General features: G+C 33.1%; 3 protein-coding genes across 4 annotated transcripts; 1 reads left to right on the top strand and 2 right to left on the bottom strand.

Moving 5' to 3' along the window:
* Nucleotides 1-4133: 4133 nt before the first annotated feature.
* On the bottom strand, nt 4134-10793 carry LOC105342654 (E3 ubiquitin ligase Rnf121). 2 transcript variants are annotated; one of them, XM_034447310.2, is made up of 8 exons: nt 10705-10793; nt 6911-6954; nt 6614-6755; nt 6047-6201; nt 5514-5742; nt 5211-5344; nt 4983-5084; nt 4134-4465 (listed from the first exon to the last, which is right to left on the bottom strand). In XM_034447310.2, exons 1-8 carry the CDS (start codon nt 10756-10758, stop codon nt 4345-4347), a joined length of 981 nt encoding a protein of 326 aa, XP_034303201.1. In that variant the 5' UTR covers nt 10759-10793; the 3' UTR covers nt 4134-4344. The 2 variants fall into 2 exon arrangements, with proteins under 2 accessions (XP_034303201.1, XP_011447941.3); XM_011449639.4 differs by lacking the exon at nt 10705-10793 and adding an exon at nt 7194-7412.
* Nucleotides 10794-12970: 2177 nt separating this feature from the next.
* Nucleotides 12971-17905, top strand: LOC105346124 (nuclear apoptosis-inducing factor 1). Its single transcript, XM_066077148.1, has 2 exons — nt 12971-13633; nt 17631-17905. The coding sequence occupies exons 1-2, from the start codon at nt 13211-13213 to the stop codon at nt 17877-17879; spliced, it is 672 nt and encodes a 223-aa protein (XP_065933220.1). The 5' UTR covers nt 12971-13210; the 3' UTR covers nt 17880-17905.
* Nucleotides 17906-21265: 3360 nt separating this feature from the next.
* LOC105325106 (G-protein coupled receptor dmsr-1) lies at nt 21266-22823 on the bottom strand. The gene has a single exon (XM_034447309.2). It carries the CDS (start codon nt 22741-22743, stop codon nt 21595-21597), a length of 1149 nt encoding a protein of 382 aa, XP_034303200.2. The 5' UTR covers nt 22744-22823; the 3' UTR covers nt 21266-21594.
* Between the last annotated feature and the right edge of the window lie 2391 nt (nt 22824-25214).

The raw sequence follows: 25214 nt of genomic DNA on the forward strand, positions 1-25214 counted from the left end.
TGCGTTTTTATGTTCTCACGATTTGATGGAAAAAGGTTGAATTTTGGAATTAAGTACTTGCATTAAATAAGGAATCAACAGTATTCTGTTAGAAAGAAAACTTACAGTGAATTTGAAAAAATAACTGAAAAAGTGATATTCTCAACAGGACCTGTTCCTAAATGTACATTTATATAAATTTTCATCTACCAAGTATGATTCCCTCTATTTCTTAAAGGAAACTTAGGAAAATAGTTAATTCATAGCTCTACAGAAGCAGCCAGACTAAAAACATACTACATGGCCAATTTATCCATTTGTCAAAATATACAGCGACTGAAAGTGACAAGAAATTAACAGGACAAATTGACACACCCTGTTTATCAATAAGTTGGAACCTACAACGACCTGAGAAAAATCATGCACGGACTGCTCGAAAAAATCATGATGATGTGAGATTCAGTCTCACAGGAGACGATTTGGCTGTTTCTTTTAGCGAACCTTTAAATGTATACTACATAAATAGTGCCTGTTTGGGAAGGTAACAGTTCAAATTGACACCCCGAGAAAAACCATTGTCAACCGACTCGAAGCGAATGTCTTAATTTTAGAGAATTTTTTACTGTTTTTATGTAGAAATAATGTGAATTCTACATCGAACCGTACACGCGTAATTTACGCGCATGTACCAATTTGTTTTATGATACTTTCATGTTAAATACTGAAATCTGATTGGTTTAGACGTAGTTGATAATTCGTTCTATTACCCTCAGCGTTAGCAACACACTTAGCAATGGGTAACACAACGAATTTTTACATGCACGTAAATTATGCACGTACGGTGCGCCGTAGAATTCGCGTCATTTCTATATAAAAGCAGTAAAAATTTGTCTAAAATTAAGACATTCAGTATAATAAAATAAATAGTGCCTGTTTGGGAGGATAACAGTTGAAATTGACACCCCTCGAAAACCATTGTCAACCTCCGCTTGGCGTCAGTCGACAATGGTTTCCTTTGGGTATCAATTTCAACTGTTACCCTCCCAAACAGGCACTATTTATAGAGTGTTACCCATTGCTTTGTAACTAAGTTACTAACGCTGAGGGTAATAGAACGGATTTTCAACTGCAGCTAAACCATTAAGATTTCAGTATTTAACATGAAAGTATAATGAAGTAATTTATGTACATTACCAGGCTAACCATCTCAAAAATTCAAGATTGGCCTCAATATCAGAAGCTAGTTCTGGAAATCACAATTACATAGTCAAATGACATAGAAAAGACCAATATTTACCTAAAGATGTGACCTGCTCCAAAATCCTTAACCTCCTCAAGAATTCAAAACCTATGGCTCATATTCAGCATTCCAGCCTCTTAAGTGCATCAGTATCACAATAATCATCTCATCATTCACCAAAGCTTGGTAAAGATAAAACTAGAACTGTCCTAATGGGACTAATACCCCCGCTAGGCTAATTTCAAATGGGACAAATAAATGAATTGAATAATAAAGGTTTGGAACACATACAAAAAAATTTTTCTAGAATTGTAAAAAAATAAAGTTAGTTAACAAAGAAAAATTAAAATTAAAATTGTCAGAATTTCACTGTAAATACATATCTATAACAGTAATACATTTACAAATGTATGTATTTGATGATATATTTTTTTAATTTAATTGATTTAAAGAAAAACCAACAAAATGACAATAACCCCTCCCTTTGCAGTGAATAGAAATACTGGTAGCCAAGCAATATGTTCTTCTGTTGATAAAACTTTCAATATCTTTCTAAGTAGAGTCTTGACAGATGCAATTAGTTGTTTCAAATTTTCCTCACTTTCTCCTATGGCACAATGGAACTCCATATCAGAAAATTGATCCCATAGGACTATGATTTTCTTTGATGATCTTGTTAAATTTAATAAAATCCCAAAACATTACCATAATTACCATACTATGTAAAAATATGTAAAAAAGAAAATTTAATATTACAAACAATTTTAAAATTGCCAAAACACTACAATCATATCAGTAATTTTGAATTTCATTTAAATTAATGCCCAATAGGGTCACTTCATCAATTTACTTGACAAATGAATTTAAACAACCTCTAAAAATAGTTTAACTTCTTTATTAATAATTATATTATTTATTTCCTTATTATGATAGACCTTTTGGTTTACATGAAACAGTTTTAAAATAGCCCCAAAACCATCACCCATTGTATAGATTATCAATTTCCCCTAAACACATGCTCCATCTGAACCATGGCTCAGATAATGGCTCCCTTGGGACAAATGAATTCAGCCACACTTGTCTTTGATGTTCTTATTAGCTCCTAAGAATTTATCATTGACAAACAAAAACTTTGCATTGTCAGTTGATAGAATACTTATAAAAAATAATTTTTTTTTATTAATTAAGACAGAAAGACAAAAAACTCCATCTGGATGTATTTATATAAATATATTTTAGAGTGTTTTCTATTAATTAATTAATAAAATCTGTAAGGATTACCTCCCTTACTTTTCAACATTAGTGTACAATATATAGAATAAGGAATATGAAAACTGTCATAAAATCATTAAATCTTGTCTGATCTTAAAAAAAATTGCAGGTGCACATCTTCAGATGGTGTTCAACATATGTACAAATTTTCAAACTGTTCCATGCAGTAATAAAAAATTCTATAGGGGGGACAAAGTTGCGTCTACAGACAGACGGACAGACGGACGGACAGACAGACGGACAGACGGACAGGGTGAAACCAATATACCCCCCTAAACTTCGTTTGCGGGGGTATAATAAATAACTTAGGGCACCTGTTCCAAAAACTTTAACCTTCTCCAGTATCTGAAATCTAAGTCTAAGATCTAGCATAAAAGCTTGTCGAGTGTATTAGTACATCACAAGATGCAACTCTCAAAGTTTAGTGAAGATAGGACCTAAGTAATAACTAAGCTATTGTCATCATAGGGGCACCTGATCCAATAACTTTAACATGTTCCAAAAACCCCTTCTACAGCATCTAAAACATTTTGCTGACACTTGCCATTCAACCTGCCTGTTGTACATGTACAGTAAAACACGGTTATTGCTAACACCCTTATAATGAATTGAAGCTTACAGCGAAGTGAATTTCATTCCCCAAGTCTCTATTTCATGTTGCAAACTTGATAGATATAACGTATTACACTTATAACGAGGTTAACTTACCCGTCCCTGGGACTTCGTTATAAGCGTGTTTTACTGTATATGCATCATCTATGAAAGCCTAGGGAAGATAGAACTAGTAATAATTTAGATATGGCCATCAAAGGGCACTTGCTCTTAAAGCCATATCAATCAGTATGCCCAGATGTACCATCCTTGCAAGTTTGGTGAAGTTAGGACCAGTAATAAATTAGATACAGAACCTGCTTAAAAAACTTTAACCAAGTCCAGACGCCGAGACAGAGGTTATAGCAAGAGCTCAATTTAACTTCATCTCTGTGAGCTTAATAAAATCTGGATTTCTTGATAATATTACATCTACACATTGTGTTCTTATGACCTAATATTTACATTTTCCAGTGTCTTTGGCTATGATAACACTACGTATTGATTTTGTACTATATACATGTAACTCATAACTTCAAATGAAGCCAAATTGAGGCGCCAGCAGGGTTTGCTTACCGGTATTTATATTAAAATATTTAATCATACAATGGCTTAACATTACATAAATAAAAGTAATTAGGAATCATTCTTTGAATATTATGAGGTGATAATTTCGGTCAGGGCGTGATCAAATCTATCATAAATTTTGGATTTGAACATGCCCCAACCAAAATTATCACCTCATAATACTCAAAGAATGATTCCTTATTCCTTAACAAAGTCAATAAATTCTGTACAGCAGAAAAAGAGATGTTGCACTGACTAAAAAAACAACAGGACTGATGGACCGACAGATGGGTCAAAAACATCATACACCACACAAGTTGTTGCCTGGGGTATAATTACAGGAGAGATGTATTTAAATTTGTTATTCATGTAAAAGAAAATTATATACATCATATAACAGTAGTTGCCTGTTACATAATAGCTTTAGTAAACTCAACCTACTTGTACATGCATAACAAGAATAAATTCATAACAAATCAACAAATAGATTTTGGCATCATTTTTATACACTCTCTCAATTGTGGATAATCATACAAACATAAAATGTAGTGAACACATTTTTTTTGTTCTTCAACTCAATTCATAAATTATAGACTCAATCTAAACAATCATACAGTTTGTAGACTTTACCGGCACTCGCACACACCCACCCACACACACACACACACACACACACATATAAGTCCAGTGGGGTACTACTCTAGGCCCAGTGACCAGTTGATACCCTGTACAAGTATTATAATGATTGGCTGCCAGGCTACAAGGTATCGGATCCAGTCCAGGAGGTTCCCATATAAAATGTCTGGTCTGTCCCAGCTAAACCATGTTAAGATCAAATGAATGTGCCTTGTCTATTTTGTTTTTTTAAATGCTAAAGGAAAGGTGATTTAATATTACCCTGTTTTATAAAATATCCATTTATTTTTATCATAGGTACATCATTACTTTATGTATTAAATTCATTAATGCAAGTGATACATATATATGTGTATATCAAAATACATAATTTATTGAATGTTCTTAATCATTTGTTTTGTACAATGTATTCAATGTATTTTTTCTACTCACATTCTATCATTTTTACTCCCAATTATGATTGACAAATTTATACCTTTTTTTATCAATTCAGACTTTTGTTAATAAGAAAATAACTAAAATGGGATGAACTCAGTTTTCATTGGGTGAAATAATGAACAGCAATTAAACCCTGCAATATTGCAAGCATGTACCAAGATAAGTTCTCAACACAAGTTCTCCACATTTACAAGCAAGCTTAATAATTCCATGACAAGTGCTCAACAATCTAATAAAGTGAACTTGTATTAAAGGATACGGACTAGGAAACATTCTCTTGAGGTCCACCTTTTCTTTGCAGTAGGGACAGGTCTGCTTCTTACCCACAATGCACCAGCCTCGTATACAGAACTCGTGGAATCTGATCTAGTTAAGGCAACTAAAAACTGGACTCTGAAACAGCCACTAAGAGCAATACATTGCAAACAATAAACAAGACGTTAATAATAAAAATCAGAATCTTTCAAGCGATTAAATAAAAGGATACACATGATCACAGCCTAATTTACAGGTATTCTCAATGATTGCATCTTCATTGTTTTCTACTAAAATTTGGTTTCCACAAATCCCACACACATTAGGGTTTAATCTTTTGCCAGGCAGCCCTGTTGGTGTGTAATACTGAAAATATCAGAAATTATAATTACATGTAGTGCTTCGAGTTCCAAGAATTTCATTACATTGTACATGTAATATAAAATTCAAAACTAGTATTAATCATAAACTTAACTTGAAAATAATATTTGGAAATAAACAAAATTCGTTTCCTAAAAAAAAAAGATTGTTTTACCCCAATTTGTGTTGCCATGGTATCTGAACACACTTCAGCAAAATCTCTGGCCACCACTCCAAAGTAGAGTCCATAAAATAAAAGCAAAAGTCCAAAGTCCATCGAGACTTGAGGTTTGATTAATAAAATAAGATTAAGTCCTAATAAAGTAAACATCACAGACAAATATCCCACAATTCCTAGGAAATAGCTAATTTTGTACATCACCAGAAACCATTTGTACACCAACCTGTCAAAAAAGAAATCTGCATGTGATAAGCCATAAAAACCCTTGTATAAAATTTAAAATGAGTGTGGTAACTACAACACAACTTTCATTTATTGAATTAAATCCTTTATTGGTTTTATTGACATCGGTCATTGATGAGAAGAACTAAACAAAAACATACTCAGAGATATACAGTTTATGTTGAACATGTATGTTTTTCACATCCAACTGATGTTAGTCGGGGTTAATACGGCAGTTGAGATATCAAGCCTTTGTATACAAACACTGGATTTTCAGAGCATTTATCTATGTGTAAATCATTTACCTTGGTGTAGTGCCTGAGATAGGTTTTCTGGATGCTTTAAAAGTGATGAATGCAGTGATGATGGAAAATATACTCCACACATAAATAAAACGATGCCACCCAAACTTGAGACAGAAGCCAACAGGAATCAACCACATCCCCAGCAATGTAGCTCTCTGCAAATCAGAAAAGATGAGTTGGTGACAGAAGTCAATCAGTACATACTTCATCAAAACCATATATCATAAAATGTATATTTCTGCACAAAATAAAATTTGTTCTTGAATACCTTACAAAACTTGTTTGTTTGCTCCTTCCTGATCAATTGACGTAAAAATACCCAACTTAACATATTCATTTCCTATATAATTTTCATACAACATTGAATTCTTTTCATCTTCTCAATTGTTTTCTCAAAATTTTAACACTGAGTTGGGATATGGCAATCAAGCAATATTTTAAAGTGTTTGGTTTAATCAAAAACAAAATAGCAATTATTAAAATATGATTTTTTTTCTAGATTAAAAATAAAACTGTGCTTTTCAACCTTGTGTTTAATAACTCTTCATTGTTCATGAGATGACCTACTTGGTAAGATTTGAAGTGTCTCTGCTTCCACTGGACCAGAACAATCTGTGCCACCACCAGGGTGGCTATCAGGATCAGCACCATCTCCATGTGCATCGCCTCATGACCCCGGTGTTTCTCATGGAGCCTCTGATGCTCAATCCTAAAAGTTTAATGACACAAATGATCCAAGAAATGCATGTAAATGACATTGTATGTTTAACATCATCATTACTGTTTACATGTATTAGAATGAAAACTTTTATCTACCATTACTAGTCAAAATAACAACTTTAATCAATTTTCAGTTCTCCTTACCGCCATCTTTCTTTTTCTGGTAATTTGGCAAGTTCTTCATCTGACTACAAAGCAAAAAATCAATAATTAATGGTATATGTACTAATAAAAAAAATGGTACTTCCGAGTCCTCTCTGAAACGATTTTAAAAAACATTAAAACCATGACTTCTTTATTATTTCTCATGAAATTATACCCAGAAGTCACAAAACATACAGCCAGGTGTGAAAATCAATAAATGAACCCATGTCAATGATACAAATCAGAACATGAGATTTGCTAGTAAGCAAACCTGACAGGTTACCTGTAAATAGACAATCTGATAATGTTCCCTTCGGTAGAAGGGAAATCTTCTTGATACACCCATATCGTACGTCCTACATTCATAACTAGACAGAGAAAGGAACAGTGAACACCATGCTTTATGAAGTTTTAAAATGTCCGTGTTGGACTGCGACAGCTGTGAGAGATGCTCATAATCAATGGCTTCTTCATTCTATCTTGGTCATGAAATTGTATTACTTCATACCAGCAAAATTATTGATCTTTTCATGTGATCACCAGTTTATACACATAACATTTAAGTACAAGTACAGTATATTTATTTGTCGGAGCGTGTGTTGAATATTGGGTTTTAATTGTACAAATGAAAGAATAATGTTTAACATTTCTGCTGCAATTTGAATGAGTGATTGAAAATTGAATATTACATATATATATGGCGTGCAATGCATCATAAAATTCTTAATTCTATGGAATTTACTGGCCACTTATAAACCATGTTAGGTCAACTACAAACCATTTAGAATTAATATCTTTCAGACGGCCTTTGTATTAAATATTAATGGCAAATAATGAATAACAATAAAAATTTAATGTTTCATAACAATAAATACCTTTAAGAAATGATATCGTAATGCTCAAATGGAGGAATATTTCGTACTGACTATGTATGGAATATACATTGTCCCCACAAGACTGCTGTTAGTCAATAATTTTCTTAGAATTTAGAAGGGTTGGGACGATCCACCGATGCATCACGGTATTTATTTTGATGATATTTGGATTGATACATTTACCATTAATACAACAATACCTTAGTGAACTTTTTTTATTCATAATGTTGTCAAAACTGTTATGAAGCTAAATCTGGAGTGTGGAAAACTTTCGGATTACTTGTTTATGAAAAAGTAGTGAATACAAGACTAAAGTAATTTGTAAATTGTGCAACGCTCATTTTAGATATAATGAAATCACTTTGGACATGCGATAATACATTGACAGATTCAATAAATTTTAAGCCCTTATTCATGTTTTCATTAAGTTGCAATGTATCGTGATATGTATCGTATCCCATCTCATGTAACGTGATATGTACTGAATCGGCTAAGTAAAGTATCATCCCAGCCCTAGAATTTAGCAGGTGGTAAGAATAAAGATGCATGATTTTATTTATGCAAGATTACTTTGGTAATTATAGGATCATATATAAAATAGATATATACATGCCAAACAGGCATGGGCACGATTACTTAAAAATGTAATCGATTAATAATCGATTACAGAGTGGAATTTTGTGTAATCGATTATTAATCGATTACACTTATTTTTGTCCTGTAATCGATTACTTTAAAACAAGTAATCAATTAATAATCGATTACTTTTATTATTTTTCACTAAAATGTAAATGATACCTCTTCTGAACATAGTGTATAAACTCTTTTAGTTGATTAAAATTTAGAGTTAAATAGGGATTTACATTAGGAATGATATAAAAATTTGAGACTTCATATTTCAATCTTATTAAGATTACATTATATAATTTCTACTGCTTATTCAAATGTCAAAGTATAATCAATATGAAGAGATCAGTCTGTTAAATTAAGTAAACAAGGGAGTTTTTTTGTAAGGTTTAGGTAAAATATTGACCTTGCACCTTTGCTATCACAATTATTCTGTTAATTGGTTTCTTGAAAATTAGAATTTGATTGAAATTTGATAATTAAAATATTATTGGCAATATGCTGAAGGATTGAGGGAACCTTGCTTCCTGATGTGAATTGTTTTTAGAGCTTGTAATTGTTCTAATTAAAATTTAAATCCTTACATAGTTTAATTGTTATCTAAACATTAGGGTGGTCACACCTCATTAGCTACTTTGTTGATTCCTTAAATGACCAGGACAAACACCCTTAGTGAGACTTACACACCCCTTTGTCTCTTTTTCTGGCAAAATAGACACAAAATACATGTATATCCCCCTCTCTCTCTCTCCACTTCTCTTTGTTTCTATCTCAATAATAGTCAATCATTAGGCAGTTCTATTGAGTACTCTCTCTCTCTCTCTCTCAATAATGGCTGGTCAATCAATAGGTAGCTTTAGTGGGGTTTTTTTCTAGGACACATTTATTTAAGTTAAATAATTTTAAAAATTTGCAAGGCGGTGTGAACGCATATTGAACGACTGATTATCTGTTTATATATCTTAGTTAACCAATACATGTATTATATTTTAAGTGAAAGTGGAAAATCATACTACATGAATTCAATCAATTCTATTCTGTTAAAAATATTATAAATAACACTTGTAAAGTATTGTTTCTATTAATATGAGCATCACAAAATATTTATGTGAAGAGTAATCGAAAGTAATCGAAAAAGTAATTGTAATTACACTGACATTTTTAGCTGTAATCGATTAAATTACGATTACAAGTAATCGAAAATCTCATCGATTACAGATTACTGTCGATTACTTGAAAAAGAGTAATCATTACAATCGATTACGATTACTCGATTACGATTACCCCATGCCTGATGCCAAACTACCAACCAACAGGGTTGTCTCTAAAAATTGAAGTAGAAGGGAGAAATAAAAAAGTAGAAGGGGTTCTGGGGGTCTAGCTTATAGCTAGATTGTGTTTGAACTGCAATAATAGCCAAGTAATTACGATACTTTAGGCGGGGAAAATCCCCGCCTCCCGGGTCTTAGAGACAACCCTGAACCAAGACTTTGGCAGCTGCAATTTTATTGTCTAATTAAAAACTTCTACAAGTTCTGCAATGATCATAAAAAGGGTATTGATAGATCTTATATAACATACATTCAACTTTCATGATTCAAGAGGAAGGTGACTTTATAATCCTATTAGTAATTAAAAGAACATGGGTTCAAATAAACCAATCTTATTCTATCTTTTATCAGTATATTTATAAAGTAGCAAGTTAGATCTTCAGTCAGCGTGATACGAATATAAAACCAATGTCATATTAACATTTTGAATATGTCATCTGATCAATCCAAAACCTTATTGATGTTTACAAGACAGATGAAATCAAATAGGCCCATAATAATACATAAAGACAAAATTGTTCTTGAAATTTTATGCATAATGTAATGGGAGCTTAATCATGTGTGAATACTGTTGTTTGCAATTATCCATGAAGCATCAAATAATATCTTGTACAGCTGTTATAGATGATAGTTCAAAAAAATAATGACAAGTCAAACATGTCATGACAAATGTTAAAACTGGTATGCTGTGTAAAATTTACAATGCTAAAAATGCATTTTTAAATTGTTTTATTTTTTAAGTAATGAGATGTATGTGTCAAAGCTATAGTTCAATGTATACGGTACTGTTAGGTTTTCTTCTTTGAGACACTGAATAATATATTTAGATTTCTGCGTTGAGAAAATTCGAAATACGTCAAATAAGTGTCGAACGTATCAATAAAACTCCCACTTCGCAAAGAAGTGTTAATGAGGTTATATCTATGTCAGGCAACATAAAAGAACAGGGTAAAGAGCTTACGATATTAAGGTTTAAAGGTTCGTGCCCGTGTCCGGCGTGATGGTGGTGCGCCATCTTGCCTACGTAAAATACAGCAGCGCCATCTGTTCGAAAAGATAACCCGTACGTCGATTTATTTATTTTTAGAGAGAGAGAGAGAGAGAGAGAGAGAGAGAGAGAGAGAGAGAGAGAGAGAGAGAGAGAGAGAGAGAGAGAGAGAGATGGGTTGTTTTTTTTTTAAAGTATATTCATATCAGAGACATGCATCTATAACAGTTAACGTTAGTATATGTATACATGTACGTCCCTGACTCCTAGATCCCTTTCATATCAAGGTATTAAAATATATTCTTGATAATTGGAGTTAATTAAATTATGGAATTGATATATAAGAAATTAAAAAAAAATTGATATCAGGAAATGATATTATGATATCAGAATTTTATCAAATTGATTTTTCAACATCGCATTTTTCAAAAGATAAAACAAAACTTTTCATAATTAATCAAAACTCCCTAAAAATTACCCCAAAGGAAATCGCTGAACCATGCTTTACTTGGTTTACTTTGTAAAATACCTTGTTATTTTTTTATAAGATTATTCGAAGATTTTTTTCTGCGATAATTTTATTAGTGTCCTTAATAAATAATTCATTTCTGTCTATTTTCATTGACAGCTTTATCTGTACGTCTGTATAATATGTCGGCTCACCATCATTTAGGGCCTTCTTGAAAATAAAATATGGTTCCTTACTTATAATTTCTAAGATATTGAACTTACCCTACTAGTATATCATTTGATTGAAAATTGTTTACATTTTTTTGGTATTGTGGAACATGGCTATGATAGATATATGATTCAGAATTTTTAGATAAGAAGCGAACACAAATATTGGTTCAAAAGCAAAGTTACGATTAACACTCTGTCGTTTTGTTTTGATCATATTTTATTTATTACTTAAAAGGATCAGAAACAAGTTCTAAAAACTCTCAGCTTTTCTCCTTGAATATAACAATAATTGTCATGCATGTAAATTAAGGGAAAAAAAATATTATAATGTTGACATTGCTGTGCAAAAATGCTTTTGTTAATATGTAAATTGAGGTAGGTTGTCATTGCCATCTAAAAGTAACTTCTTAAAAGTCCTAGTTTTTTGTATGCAGATTTTATAATACCATCAGTGTATTCAGACCAGCTGAGATTTTGTGATGATAAAAGTCCTTAATGGCGATGAGTCGGGAGAAACTCTTGTCTATCGCCTTCAAAAAATTATTTAGATAAAACAGAGTTATGCTTCTTAGTAAAAAAAAAAAACAACTTTGTTTTTGTTTGATTAAATTTGAGAAGCCACTTTTTGGACCACGATTCTAAAAGTTTTAAATCATGATTTAAAAAATGTTCGATGTCAAGTATATTGTTTGAAGAATATTGTCAATCAGTCAGACAGAATTTAAAAATAAAAGATTGAAACTATATACGTACTTGTAAACACTTGAGGGGTTGATTTTTGTTGGACTATTGTTTGACCAATGTCTGAACTTGCTGATTCAGTGTAAATTGTGACAGTTTAGCTGAAGGGGAAATTTCTGGGAAAGATTCACTAAATTTTTTCCAATATTAGCCAATTTCTCTTTAAACATAAAAATAAGTAATAGGCATAAATTAAAGATGACCCAGTAATTGTCGACATACAAATTATTGAATAAGTAGTCAGCCAGAATGAATTGTTGCCACCTACACGTATATACATATTGACCTTATTTAAATTTAAAAAGTTATATGCCACAATGACTTACAGTAACAATTTGATCATTTTTTCTTCAAATTCAGCGAACTAGGAAGTTTACAAGCTGGGACCTTATTCACAAAGCCTCCGTAAATTCCGCAGCCGCGCTGAGTTTACGGGAGGCTTGCGGAAACTTTACGGAAAGATTACGGGTGGTTTACGGCTTATTCACAAAGCTCCCGCAAACAAAGCGAAATTGACGGAAATTTTGCGGAAGTTTTGCGCACTCGACGGGCACCTGCATTGAAGAATTGTGAAAAGCCTTCTAGTATTTTTTTTATCTGAATTGCTGAGTATGTTGGGTTATTCATGAAAACATTCACGTTTATATGTGACCCATGAGAAATAAAGTAGTGAATGAATCGATACTGGAAATATTAAATGGTTAGTGCCTTTTCACATAAATTATATGACAAATTTATGTAATATTTTGTCAAAGTTTTATAAATGATTACACGATTTGTTTTACTAGATAATATACGGGGCAGGGGGGGGGGGAGGGCGATTTATTAAAGAATATGAAAACATATTGTCATAATTTTATGTCATATTGAATATTTTGTTGTTGTTATATTATAATCAACTGATTCAAACTCCTATTTTTTTTTAAACTCGAGTTTAACATACTATGATTCAAAGTTTAACAAAAGTATAAATATCATAAAATATAAAGTAATGCTTTTTTAAATAAAACCTCGGTATTTTGCGTGAGGGTTCAAATTGTGACGTCATGACGTAAAAATGACGTCACTAAAACGACAACGCTGCGAGATCATGGAGGATAGAAAGAGGAAGCCGCGATTCAGCGAGAAAGAAATTGAACTGCTTGTTCAGGGTGTTAAGGAAAGATCGGACATCATAAATTCAAAATTCAGTGATGTAATCAATAACTCGAAGAAGAAGCAAGCGTGGTTCGAAGTGATGGAGGCCGTCAACGCGGTATCTTTCTCGACAAGAACCGTTGACGAATTAAAAAAGAAATGGGACGATGTGAAGAGGGGGACCAAGAAGAGGGCATCTGCCGTACACAAAGAGCGGTGTAAGACGGGGAGCGGGAAGCTAGATATTTTGCCGCTTAGCAGTATGGAAGAGGACATTGTGTCAGTAATGGGAGAGGAGCGAATCTTCGGATTCAGCTCCTATGTCGACACAATGATTCCCCTTGTAAGTTAACAACGTTCAGTTACCTCGTTTGTGTTACTTATAATTCCATGCCTTTGGCGATGCAGTGAGATAATGAAACTTATTCTCGGCTAGAATCTGGTCACTTTCTCAACTCTCACATGTAAAAGCTTAAACAGTTTTGCAGATTTATCGTTGCTTAGAGTATAAATGTACACATCGGGTCTAAATAGTGTTCCTTATAAAAATCAAAGTACTGAAGAACTGACGGGAGTTGATTTTTTTCGATGTTTATTTATTTTAAAATCAATGATATGTTATTTTGCATGACAAATACATGTATACTCTGTCCCAAGATATTTTGGATTCACGTTTGGACGATTTTTAATAAAAATACACTTACCTGTGAAAGAAGTGCAATTGAAATAGTTGAAAGGGATATTTTCCAAGATAATTTCATTGACACATTATCATCTTTCACTCGGAAAAATTCACAGGAACGAAAACAGATTCCTTACGGAGATTTATAATGGGGAATGTTTACATCTTTTCTCCATTCGGAATACACTCGGAATACATCGCGCAATATTTCAACGTTATCATCCGGGCTTGCTGCAATGCAAAATCTCCGTAGACATCACATTTTTTAGCATTGTATTGAAACCTGATAAGCTAACAGGGGCGTTTTGACTGAGAAATCTTGGAAATTTTTCATACTTTTGAATGAACATCGTTTGGATCCTGAGGTATTTATAAATATCAAACAATTAAAGTAGATCCAGTGTTCTGTGACGTCGCACATTTTTGTAAAACTTTGAATTCTATAAAAATTGTGCAAGATAGTTTTATTTATTTTATGTGAATATAATCACATGGATGTAATTAGAATTATTGGTAGGTTAAAGATATTTTCGCACTTAATTTTATACTAAATTTCCAAATTTTTATATATTTTATCTATGCAAAGGGGAAATAACTCTTTTTCTGACTTTTCTCTCAGTTGTATGTCTAAATACTATAGTTTTTCTTATTCCAACGATTAATTTTAAAATATTTTTGTAATTTTAGTTTTCTGATAAAGTTGACATTAAAATTAAACAAGAAAAACAAATTTCTGCCTACAAGATTTTACTTCTAACAGAAAAAAAATACATTTTTCTAATGCTAAAATATGCTTTAGTTTATGTTTATCTGGCATATCAAAAAGTGTGATGACATGTATATTTTTTCTAACAATTGATGACATTTAAGTCTATTAAGTCGAAATCAGTTCAGTTTTTCAACTTTCCTCAGAGAATTTTACGAGTATGGAGCTACCTTAAGCCAAACGTGAATCCAAAATATCTTGGGACAGAGTATAGTTTCTAATTTGAATTACGCACATTTTTATAATATGAATTTTTGGACTTTTTCGACAATAATGTTAAATAATATTATAAAGATTTAACTATAAAGATAAAATTAATTCAAACAAACTATGTATCAGTGATAGAAATATTTCTCGAAAATTGTATGGATCCAGGCAATATTGAACTCTAGTCTCGTTCAACCAAACGCTCGGCTGACACCGTAAATCTCCGACAAGGATTTACGGAGACAGGCGAGCGTCGAGTTGAATGAGACTATATTGAACTCTGGCGTAGGAATACATACGACTACAAAAATATTTAAATTGTTCGTACCATTTAAAATCTGACTATTTTCAAGGTATTTATAAAAAAGTTTCCATGAAAAACAATGCTTTAGCATACATTACTTCGAATTTATCAATCATTTTCAAGAACTAAGTCTTGTCAGCAGCAATGATTTGTGCTGAGGTCCAAACACTGTTTCACTTTCGGTTTGTCTGCGTGACTGCATAGGAGAGTTGATTAAAATCAACTCCCAAAAATTAATGTCGTAATGATTGAATTTCCTGTATTTGCTTCTAGGCTACATGTACTTTTTAAGTGTTCATATTATCGAATATTTGAATCATGAAGTTTATTATGAAACTCATTTGAGTATTTTATATTAATTTGTTTATTGCCATTGTATGTCTTATTAGGGGTATAGTTATACAGAATTGTTCTGAGGTACTCTATAAATATTATACAAAGATGACACAAGATGGCTCGAACTTTTGATCTCTCGAAGTTTAATCATGATTCCATGAGGTTCGAATTATCAAGATTCACCGGGCGCCTGTAAAGTGCGAAACGAAATCGAAACGAAACTAAACGAAACGAAATCGAACGAAACGAAACGAAACCAATCGAAACGAAACGAAACCAAACGAAACCAAAAATCGAAACGAAACGGAATTTAAACAAAACTAATATCAATCTTGACTACATAAAAGTGAAAATATATTCATTGAAATAAATTTTTGAACCATAAGATATAACTACAAGTATGTTTCAGATTGCCGCTGTAAATTTTTAAGCCGAATATCCGAAATTTGCAAAATTTATATTATTATGTAAATAACTGATGTACATTCCTATACCTTTTAATATTTCTAATTTGTTTCATTGAATGATATTCAGACGTTTAGAGAGAGAGAGAGAGAGAGAGAGAGAGAGAGAGAGAGAGAATGAGAGAATGAGAGGGGAACTAAAAACTTATCAGCGACATCACATAGCAAAGTATATATGCAAGTTTGGGAGAGAGAGAGAGAGAGAGAGAGAGAGAGAGAGAGAGAGAGAGAGAGAGAGAGAGAGAGAGAGAGAGAGAGAGAGAGAGAGAGAGAGAGAGAGAGAGAATGAGAGAGAGAGAGAGAGAGAGAGAGAAAGAAAGAAAGAAAGAGAGATAGAGATATGATGATGATGATACTGAAGGGGACATTCTAACAACGATTTTCTCTCTATCGATTTGAAATATTGTAAAAATGGAACGATCGAATACAATGTGATTTAGAGCATACTGGTTGGTTGCCAGTTTCTAACATAAGAATAAGAATTGTTTTAATATGTATAGCATGAATTTGGACGTCATAATTTGACAAAATTAACTTGCAATATAAAGATGATTATACTGTAAATGTATTAAAAAACTGTCATTAGTCCTTTGGCTGTGTATTATATTTTGCGTTTTTGGCGGCAAACGGCGTCCGCAAAATCAAGTACATTGCCAAATGATAAATATATAAGTAGATAAAAAGGTAAATTCAGAAATGCGCTAAATCAAATCCATGCTAACTTGTTGAAAAATTATATTCCGCCAAATAGCGTGCACCCTATAGTATAGTACGTTTACAGTATATATGGAGGCATTCCAACCACACGATTTTTTTTTAATATTGATATCAAATATTGTAAAAATGAATCAAAAACAATGTGCGTGCGTTTGAAAGGGAGAGTAAGAGGGGATTATGTTTGATTTAAGGTAATACACAGGTAAAAAACATCTTTATAATTGCAAATTAATATTGTTTATTGAAATTACGACGTCCAAATTCATGCTATACATATTAAAACAATTCTTATTACATGTTAGAAACTGGTAACCAACCAGTATGCTCTAAATCACATTGTATTCGATCGTCTCATTTTTAAAATATTTCAAATCGATAGAAAGATAATTGCTCTCTCTCTCTCTCTCATTCTCTCTCCCACTCTCTCTTTCTCTCTCTCTCTCTCTCTCTCTCTCTCTCTCTCCGTCTGAATATCATTTAATAAAACAAATTAGAAACATTAAAAGGTATAGGAATGTAAATCAGTTATGGAATTTCGGATAATCGGCTTAAAAATTTACAGCGGTAATCTGAAACATACATGTACTTATCTTTTATGGTTCAAAAATATATTGATATTAGTTTTGTATAAATTCCGTTTCGTTTCCTTTCGATTTTTGGTTTCGTTTCGTTTTGTTTCGTTTCGTTTCGATTGGTTTCGTTTCGTTCGATTTCGTTTCGTTTCGATTTCGTTTCGCACTTTACAGGCGCCCAGATTCACCTGTACAGGGAAAAAGTCACGTTTAATTTTTGCCAAATTTGTGACCCTGAAACATTGTTGGCAGTGTGCGAACATTACTTTTTTCAATCAAAAATTCTATTTAGACACCCAGCAAAGCCTTCTCTGGAGAGATTTCCTCACAGGATGGACAAGGCGTTCCGGTAGCATTTCACACACCAAGCAAAGCCATCTCTGGAGAGAGTCCCTCACAAGATGGACAGGGTAGTCAAGGGGTTACATTAAACACACCCAAAGGAGGGAGTTTCACTGAGTGCACATCGTCAGATCCCCTAACGGTTACAAAGAAAATAAAAAGACAACGCCCATTTCAAAATGAGGAACATGAGAGGTGAATTTGAACCGCGATATATTCTATTATCTAGAAAATAACGGACACTAGGCTTATGTTTTAAAAACTTTTTCTGATTCTTTTTATCCCTGTCGCAAATAAGAATTTTAGAGAGAGGACAAAATTAGGCCATCTCTCTCTCTCTCTCTCTCTCTCTCTCTCTCTCTCTCTCTCTCTCTCTCTCTCTCTCTCTCTTAAGATGTCCTAAGTTGATATTTGGATGTTCCTAACTTTTTTTCAAAGTCAAAGCTTAGGAACACACTTACTTCACATCTTAGAAAAGTTTCGTGAACATGCCTGTGGGTATTTTTTTAGTCCATTGGCAAAATGTTATTAGTACATGCAAGTATCTAGAAACATTACGATAAGTATTGTTCATATATATAATTATATATACCTGCTGAAATGAGCCTGTCGCATAGTAGCGGAGCGCTGCAAATATCTGTAGTGATGCAGGGATGCTGTGAGATCTCATCGTTGGAGGCTCTAAGTCAGTTGATGGGGTATCTATTAAATCGAGTATGCAGTGTCTTGGCATTCGGTACCGTCGAATCAATTCAGCGTCATCGTAGATATCTAACGGATGTGACCGATCTCGAAATACCCTATCTTTTCTAATGGATACTCTGTTATTTGAAGGCTGGAACATTATCTGAAACGCCATTGCATTGAAAATGACGTCACAAATAACGTAACAGTAATAAATGACGTTATATTAGCGAATTTTGGAAAATGAAGACATACAAATCCCATATTATCGTGAAGGAAACTCTAGACTTGTGAAATTTGAAAACTCAATGTTTTCTTTATTGTTCATTAATATGTCATTTAAACGGTAAGGATTGTTTAAAGATGAGGCAGCTGGCTGTTTTTAAAATACGTCCAAATATATTAAACGTTACAGTATGTTTTTTTTTTTATATCACATCAAAAATGCGATTGACAAAATAAAAATAAATAAATAAATAAAATACTATCAAAACAAGTGCCCCACTTCCGGAAGGTTTACGGATAGTCATGACCTTCCGTAAAATAGACGCAAGTTTTACGGAGTTTTTCCGCAACGTTAACGGGTGCGGAATTTGCGGTAGTTTCGTGAATACCAAATTTAACATTCCGGAACGTTTCCGCAACGTTTACGGGTGCGGTAACGTTACGGAGGCTTTGTGAATAAGGACCTTGGCTCGAATACTTTATGGGGAAAGGGTTAAGTTAGTTCACTTTTATGTATCAAACAGTTTTATTTTCGTCGTTTTCACCGAAATGTCTACAGAATTGTGTGTTGGTATAATTTCATTTATAATTTGAGTTACAGTATGATATAAGTTTTTGCGAAATATATAAAGCTAATGTTGCAGATATTTGGCATTTATTATTGTTAAAATATTAAACAAGAGTACATGTAATTGTACATGTAAACAAACATAACTGACAATAAATAGAGCTGACATGTTAAATATAAAGATTATGGTATATAATAGAATCTGCCATAATGTATATGCTCATAGATTATTATTTATAAGTAAATTATATCATGTTAACTGTCAATTGGTTAATGCCCATAGTTCAGTGTAAAGTCTATTACATCATGAAGTGCGTTGTAATTAAAAGTTGGACGGCGTGATTTGCAATATTTGTCTTTTCTTTCAAAGACTGAAGCAGTCATATTTGGGACTTTATTTAGAAAATAATTAATGTCACAATGGACAATGCCATGTCAGTTATAAAACGTCGATTGAAATAAATAATACATTTTTATGCATTGAAGATCATTACCCCAATTTTTAGAGGGACGTATGTTTTTGTTCGATTGTTTTTGTTGTTGTTCTAAACTTGGCAAGACTTAAACAAACATCAAACATGATGGCCGATTCATATAAAATAGTCTTTGTTTGTCCCGAACACTAGTCTAGAAAAATCGAGAAAATGAGTTATAACTTTAAAACAATATCTAGCTGTATGGCGAGCATGCTTACCTAAAAAGAGTAAAGAAAGAGTACACAAAGAGGCACAGAATGGCAAAAATATATAAATGATTGTAATTTTTTTAAAGTAATGTGTCTTGTGGTTGAAAAGTCACAAGGTAAACAAATAAGACTTTTTAAATTGCACTTCATCAGTCTTTAGAAATGTGTCATTTTAAAATTTATTCATATGCGGAAATATTTTTACACAAGAATGCAAATATGCATGAAATTGATTTAATGTTTACATACCGTACCTTTGATCTTTTAGATTGAATAAGAACAACCAGGTATCTCAATACACACCCTTCTTAGTTTAAATTATAAATAAACAAATCAATCAAAATGTAAGCATACATGAACTAACTAAAAACGTACAGTAAAATACAGTTACGGCGAACACGTTCATAACAAATTCACGGTTACAGTAAAGTCAGTTTCAAGTCTCTAATGTTTAAAATGAATTTAAAAAAAAAAAGAATGGATACAATAAATTTCGATTTTAACGAACTAAACTTCATTTCTGGTATTTCGCTATACCATGTTTTACTGCAAATAGCTCTTTTTAAAGTTAATACCGGTATAGCATTATGATTCACACTTCAAGCTTTTCTGGCCTATTTATTTACCATTATGCGCTTCCTTGCATAATGGACTAAACTAGCGAGGGCATTGTAGTTCATAACGCAATATCCACTGAAAAAAATCTAAAAATCACCTAAATGTACGCTTAGATTTGACAAATACATGTATTAGGATAAAGAGACAAGGAAACATCACTTGAAATCTATCAAGTTTAAAAAATATAACCAGGTTGCTGGAGGCAAAGAAACATATGGCTACACTTTTGGCACGACTAGTGTTTTGTCACGAAACTACAGTATTCATCAGCGCAATATAACATGCAAAGAGACAGTGCTAAACGTCGTAATTTCAAAATCCTAGAATCTAATGCGCACTTTAGCGTTACTCGACCTGTTTTTAATTCATAAGATCAATATCCTTTATTATAACAATTAGTTTATTCAATTTCCACGTTTATGGCCGATCCAAATAAACACTTTAGAAGAACAAACACAGCTCACGTTTTATCTCTTATTTCCGAGAAGGAAAGGGCGCTCACACCCTAGGTCACGTGATATCATTTAATTGAAATTTTCAGCGCTTTTCATTGATTATATCGAAACAGCATTTACGTCTTCAATCATTTTAAACGATCCACATCGCACTTTGTTGAATTATAGAATGAGCAGTTGACAAGTACATGCGTGTATGCATGGAATTGTTTATCGACCAAAAATTCTCTGGTCAGCTACCAACAGATGATCGTTAAACGATAAGCTGTTTATACTTTTATTGTGTGATGTCATCAAACTAAATATACGTCATAAGACTTAACTATCATTACAGTATACAACGAGTCAAAATGAAAAAAGGGATTTTATTGCTTGTATGTGATCATTTAATTTTATATAAATATATATCAAATTTGTTAAGATTAAATTCAACAGTAATCATCAATATAATTTACAAAATTTGTTAACATTTAATCCTGGAGGTAATTGGTAATGGTTGTAACAAATGAACACATCGGGCGTTTTGAGACCGTTTTCTTCAAAACTTCATTTTAAATAAATTTTACTATAAAACTGTATATACCGGTATAGATACACTGTAGCATAGCCACAATAACAAACCAACATGGCTAATCGAGTCATTTCATCAGTATTGACAAATTGTGTCCAAATCTCAGCATCATCTCCTAAAGCTTTGCTTGATGGAATTCCAGATTCGAAGTTTTCTATGAGTATTCTCTGCAGCGGAAGTGGAGAGTTCCATATTGTCCGTGTTCTCGTGAGATCCCGTGTGCTCACCGTGACTGACGCTGATCTCGTATATTTTGGTGAACTTGTTCCGAATGAGAGCCTTCAGCACGGCGCGGTATTGTTTACTGATACAGAAATAAACGAAGAAATTTAGGGTAGCATTAAGGAGGACAGTCATGTCAAGAATGTCTCCGACGTAAGAGTATAACAGGAAGTAGAAAAAGTGACTCTCCCCTCCCTCAATTCCGGACAAAAAGGCCATTATGCCCACTGGTAACTCCATCAAAATATAAATCAAAACGATGACGACAAGCATGATGCTTGTCCGGCCATATCCAGTGGTGATGTTGGCGTGATGTTTGCTCGGACTGGCTTTGAGATGGTCTTTCCGTTTCATTGCGTGTCGGAGCTTTCTAATAAGAAGGGCACTCAGTACGATCATGGCCATACACGGAACAACTTTAAAAATCACTCCGTACAACCAAAGGAGTGTCACCTGATAGTCCACATGTGTTTTGGCAAATTGTGTTTTTCGAATCCAGTAACCGGTTAAGTTAGAATTGTCCTCCGCGGAATCGTAAACTTCATAGTACAGATAAAAGGGCACGGTGGCTAGTGTTGTTACTAAGAAGACGATGCCGATAGTCAGTTTGGCTCTAGCAAGGTTGCAATATCTCTTCGCAACGTTTGGATGACAGACCTTCAGATACCGGAATATGGCCAAAGATATGGTAAGCCAGTTCGAAACAGTGTGAAACGCTATAAACTCATGAAAACATATTACAACAATATACATCCATCCTTTAGAATGGTATAACAGTTCACTCGGCCCGGTTGCCGTGAAGAAATAAGTCACGTACACAAGGTAAAGAAAAAGCGACATTGCATCTGTAAAGGCGAGAACAGTCAGCAGTACGTTGGTAGATGTCCTCATGTTTTTCCTCGACCAGACGAAGCCGTTCAGGATGTTCAGAATAATCCCAACAAAGCAGATGGTTCCACTGACGTACCCGTGGATTAAGCGGTACCCCTGGACGGGGGCCGGCAGGATTTGTCCGGAGAAAGAGCTGTTATCCATGCTCGATTTGTTAGTTAGATGACGATAAGATCAAATTGTGTCTAAAAGCTACGGTGTTATGAGAGGGTAAGACGAGGAACACTTATATAGTCCTCACCCCCTATTGTCGTCTGGATGAGGCGGAAGTCGATCCTAGTGTCACATGACGTATTCTTTTTGCTGTTGTTTACTTGGCCATTCTTAATGAAGATTTTTAACTACGCACTGACACCCAGATTAATTCATCAATTCATAAACAAGAGTACTCATCCCTATATAATATTCTGTGGGGAGATTAGGAAACGATACGTCAAACCTCTTAGTAAGGAATGAAATTTCCAATTGGCTAAAGAAAGGTTGATCTATATGTATCAATTTTTTAAAGTAATATAATATATAATTTAAAAATGTTGGTAGAAATGCCACCCTAAACTAAGTCTAATAAATTCTGTTCAATTTAATTTCTCACCAATGTAAATCTTAACGAATTTTGGTCAGCAAACAAATATTGACTAAAACGAATATATATTTTCTGAATCAAAAGACCCGAAATACAATATACATATCCATGTTATTATGGGGAAAAAATTTCTAATTAGTAAATACTATGTTTATTGAATTGTTTTCTTTTTTTAATCATGAATTATTTTTTTTCGAATAATTACAAGATATGATATTTAATGAATATTTTAATAAAACAGATCGAAACAGAATTATCCAAATTAGAATTAAAATGCTAATCCCCAGATTAAATGTAATGAACCAAAATGACCAGCGTGTGTTAAGTAAAACTTTGCCTCAGATACTCTTTTTCATTTTCTCCCTAAACTAACGGATTATATCTTAAGTTTAATCATTTACCCGAAAGTTTCAACCTCTCTCTCTCTCTCTCTCTCTCTCTCTCTCTCTCTCTCTCTCTCTCTCTCTCTCTCTCTCTCTCTCTCTCTCTCTCTCTCTCTCTCTCTCTCTCTCTCTCTCTCTCTCTCTCTCTCTCTCTCTCTCTTAAAAATGATGACTATTTGTAGCAAAAAAATTGTGACTGGTCAGTGCACATTAAAAAACTTCCCTATATTAAAGAGTATCGTGTTCAGAATAAAGGGATAAATTGAATCTTGGTTCACTGCCCAATGTACTGAGTGATTTGATGACCCAATTATCTTTAAAAAGTTCCAGTATCAAAAATAGCACAGTGGCTAATTTGTTATCTGTTTATAGACTATCAATTGTTTAAAACGGAAATATTGATTGTTTACATTCAGGCTGGACAAAAATATCCTTTTTCCATCATTGATAAAAAGATATTGTTTGTCTAAAATAAATAATTTTGTTTCTTATCATCTATGAAGTTTGTTTATATTCGGAAAAGTTGATACTTAACCACCATTATTTCTCTTTTTAAAACATGATATGAAACCTGTATTTATTCATGGACTTTTTAAAGATAAGTCAAACCTATGCGCATGTTAAAACGGACGAGTACCCCCTCCCCTTTTGTTAATAATTGTATTCGAAATACTGTAAACCAACTTTTATTCACGTGCCAGATATATTCGCGAGTTTCGCGAGAGCCTCGTTATCGCGAATATTTCTCGCAGTGAACTAGCCTTTACTGTATGGCGGTAAATACAAGTGTGAATAAAGCTTGATCACAAAATAGTCTGAAAAATTGCTGAAAAATTGCGATATAAGGTTGTCGCGGAAAAAAAGGTTGGTTTACAGTATACAAGTATTTAGTGAAACTATATGAGTTCTAATAATATCATTTTTTTCAGTTATATACGAGGATTATAAATATGACTTTTGAATGTAACATTTATCATGCAAAATAAATTATGTCAATGAGGTAGAGTCAAGTATATGGCATTCCTACTAGCTCTGGCTAGTGGGTTCACCCTTTAGCTCGATCAGTAGAGTGCCGGACTGATGTGCCAAAGGACCCGGGTTCATACCCCAGCAGAGGCAATAAGTGTCTCTGTTATATCAACATGCAAGAAAATTATGTCAACATGCAACATAATTAAGACAACAAGCGACTTATTTATGTTGACATGCAAGTTACAATTTTGTTTAGATTATCTGATTTTTGGGAGTTGATTTTAATCAACTCTCCTATGCACTTACTCGGGCAAACCGAAAGTGAAACAGTGTTTGGACCTAAGCACAAATCAATACCGCTGACAACACTTAGTTCCTGAAAATAATCGATAAATTCAAATGCAATGTATTCTGAAGCATTGTTTTTCAAGAAAACCTATTTATTAATACCATGAAAATAGTAAGATTTTAAATGGTACAAACAGTTTAGATATTTTTTGAGGTCGTAAGTATTCATACGCTAGACTTCGGTGTACTAGTCTCGTTCAACCAGACGCTCGGCTGTCTCCGTTAATATCCGACAAAACAGAGAGTCTCTCTTGCTTGTCGGAGATAAACAAAGACAGTCGAGCGTTTGGTTGAACAAGACTAGAGTTCAATCTTTCCTGGATCCATAC

This window comes from Magallana gigas, chromosome 2, assembly GCF_963853765.1.
Source record: "Magallana gigas chromosome 2, xbMagGiga1.1, whole genome shotgun sequence".
NCBI lineage: Eukaryota > Metazoa > Mollusca > Bivalvia > Ostreida > Ostreidae > Magallana > Magallana gigas.

Bases quoted from the DNA above. Each gene is read 5' to 3' on its own strand.
- LOC105342654 (XM_011449639.4), bottom strand. From the start codon at position 7,256: ATGGGTGTATCAAGAAGATTTCCCTTCTACCGAAGGGAACATTATCAG. The intron at 5,085-5,210 runs GTATCCTTTTAT...TAACTAGATCAG, and splicing joins AAATTAGGCTGTGATCATGT to ATTCCACGAGTTCTGTATAC. The intron at 4,466-4,982 runs GTATCCTTTAAT...AACATGGTTTAG, and splicing joins AAGAGAATGTTTCCTAGTCC to CTGGGACAGACCAGACATTT.
- LOC105346124 (XM_066077148.1), top strand. From the start codon at position 13,211: ATGACGTCACTAAAACGACAACGCTGCGAGATCATGGAGGATAGAAAG. The intron at 13,634-17,630 runs GTAAGTTAACAA...AATTCTATTTAG, and splicing joins TCGACACAATGATTCCCCTT to ACACCCAGCAAAGCCTTCTC.
- LOC105325106 (XM_034447309.2), bottom strand. From the start codon at position 22,743: ATGGATAACAGCTCTTTCTCCGGACAAATCCTGCCGGCCCCCGTCCAG.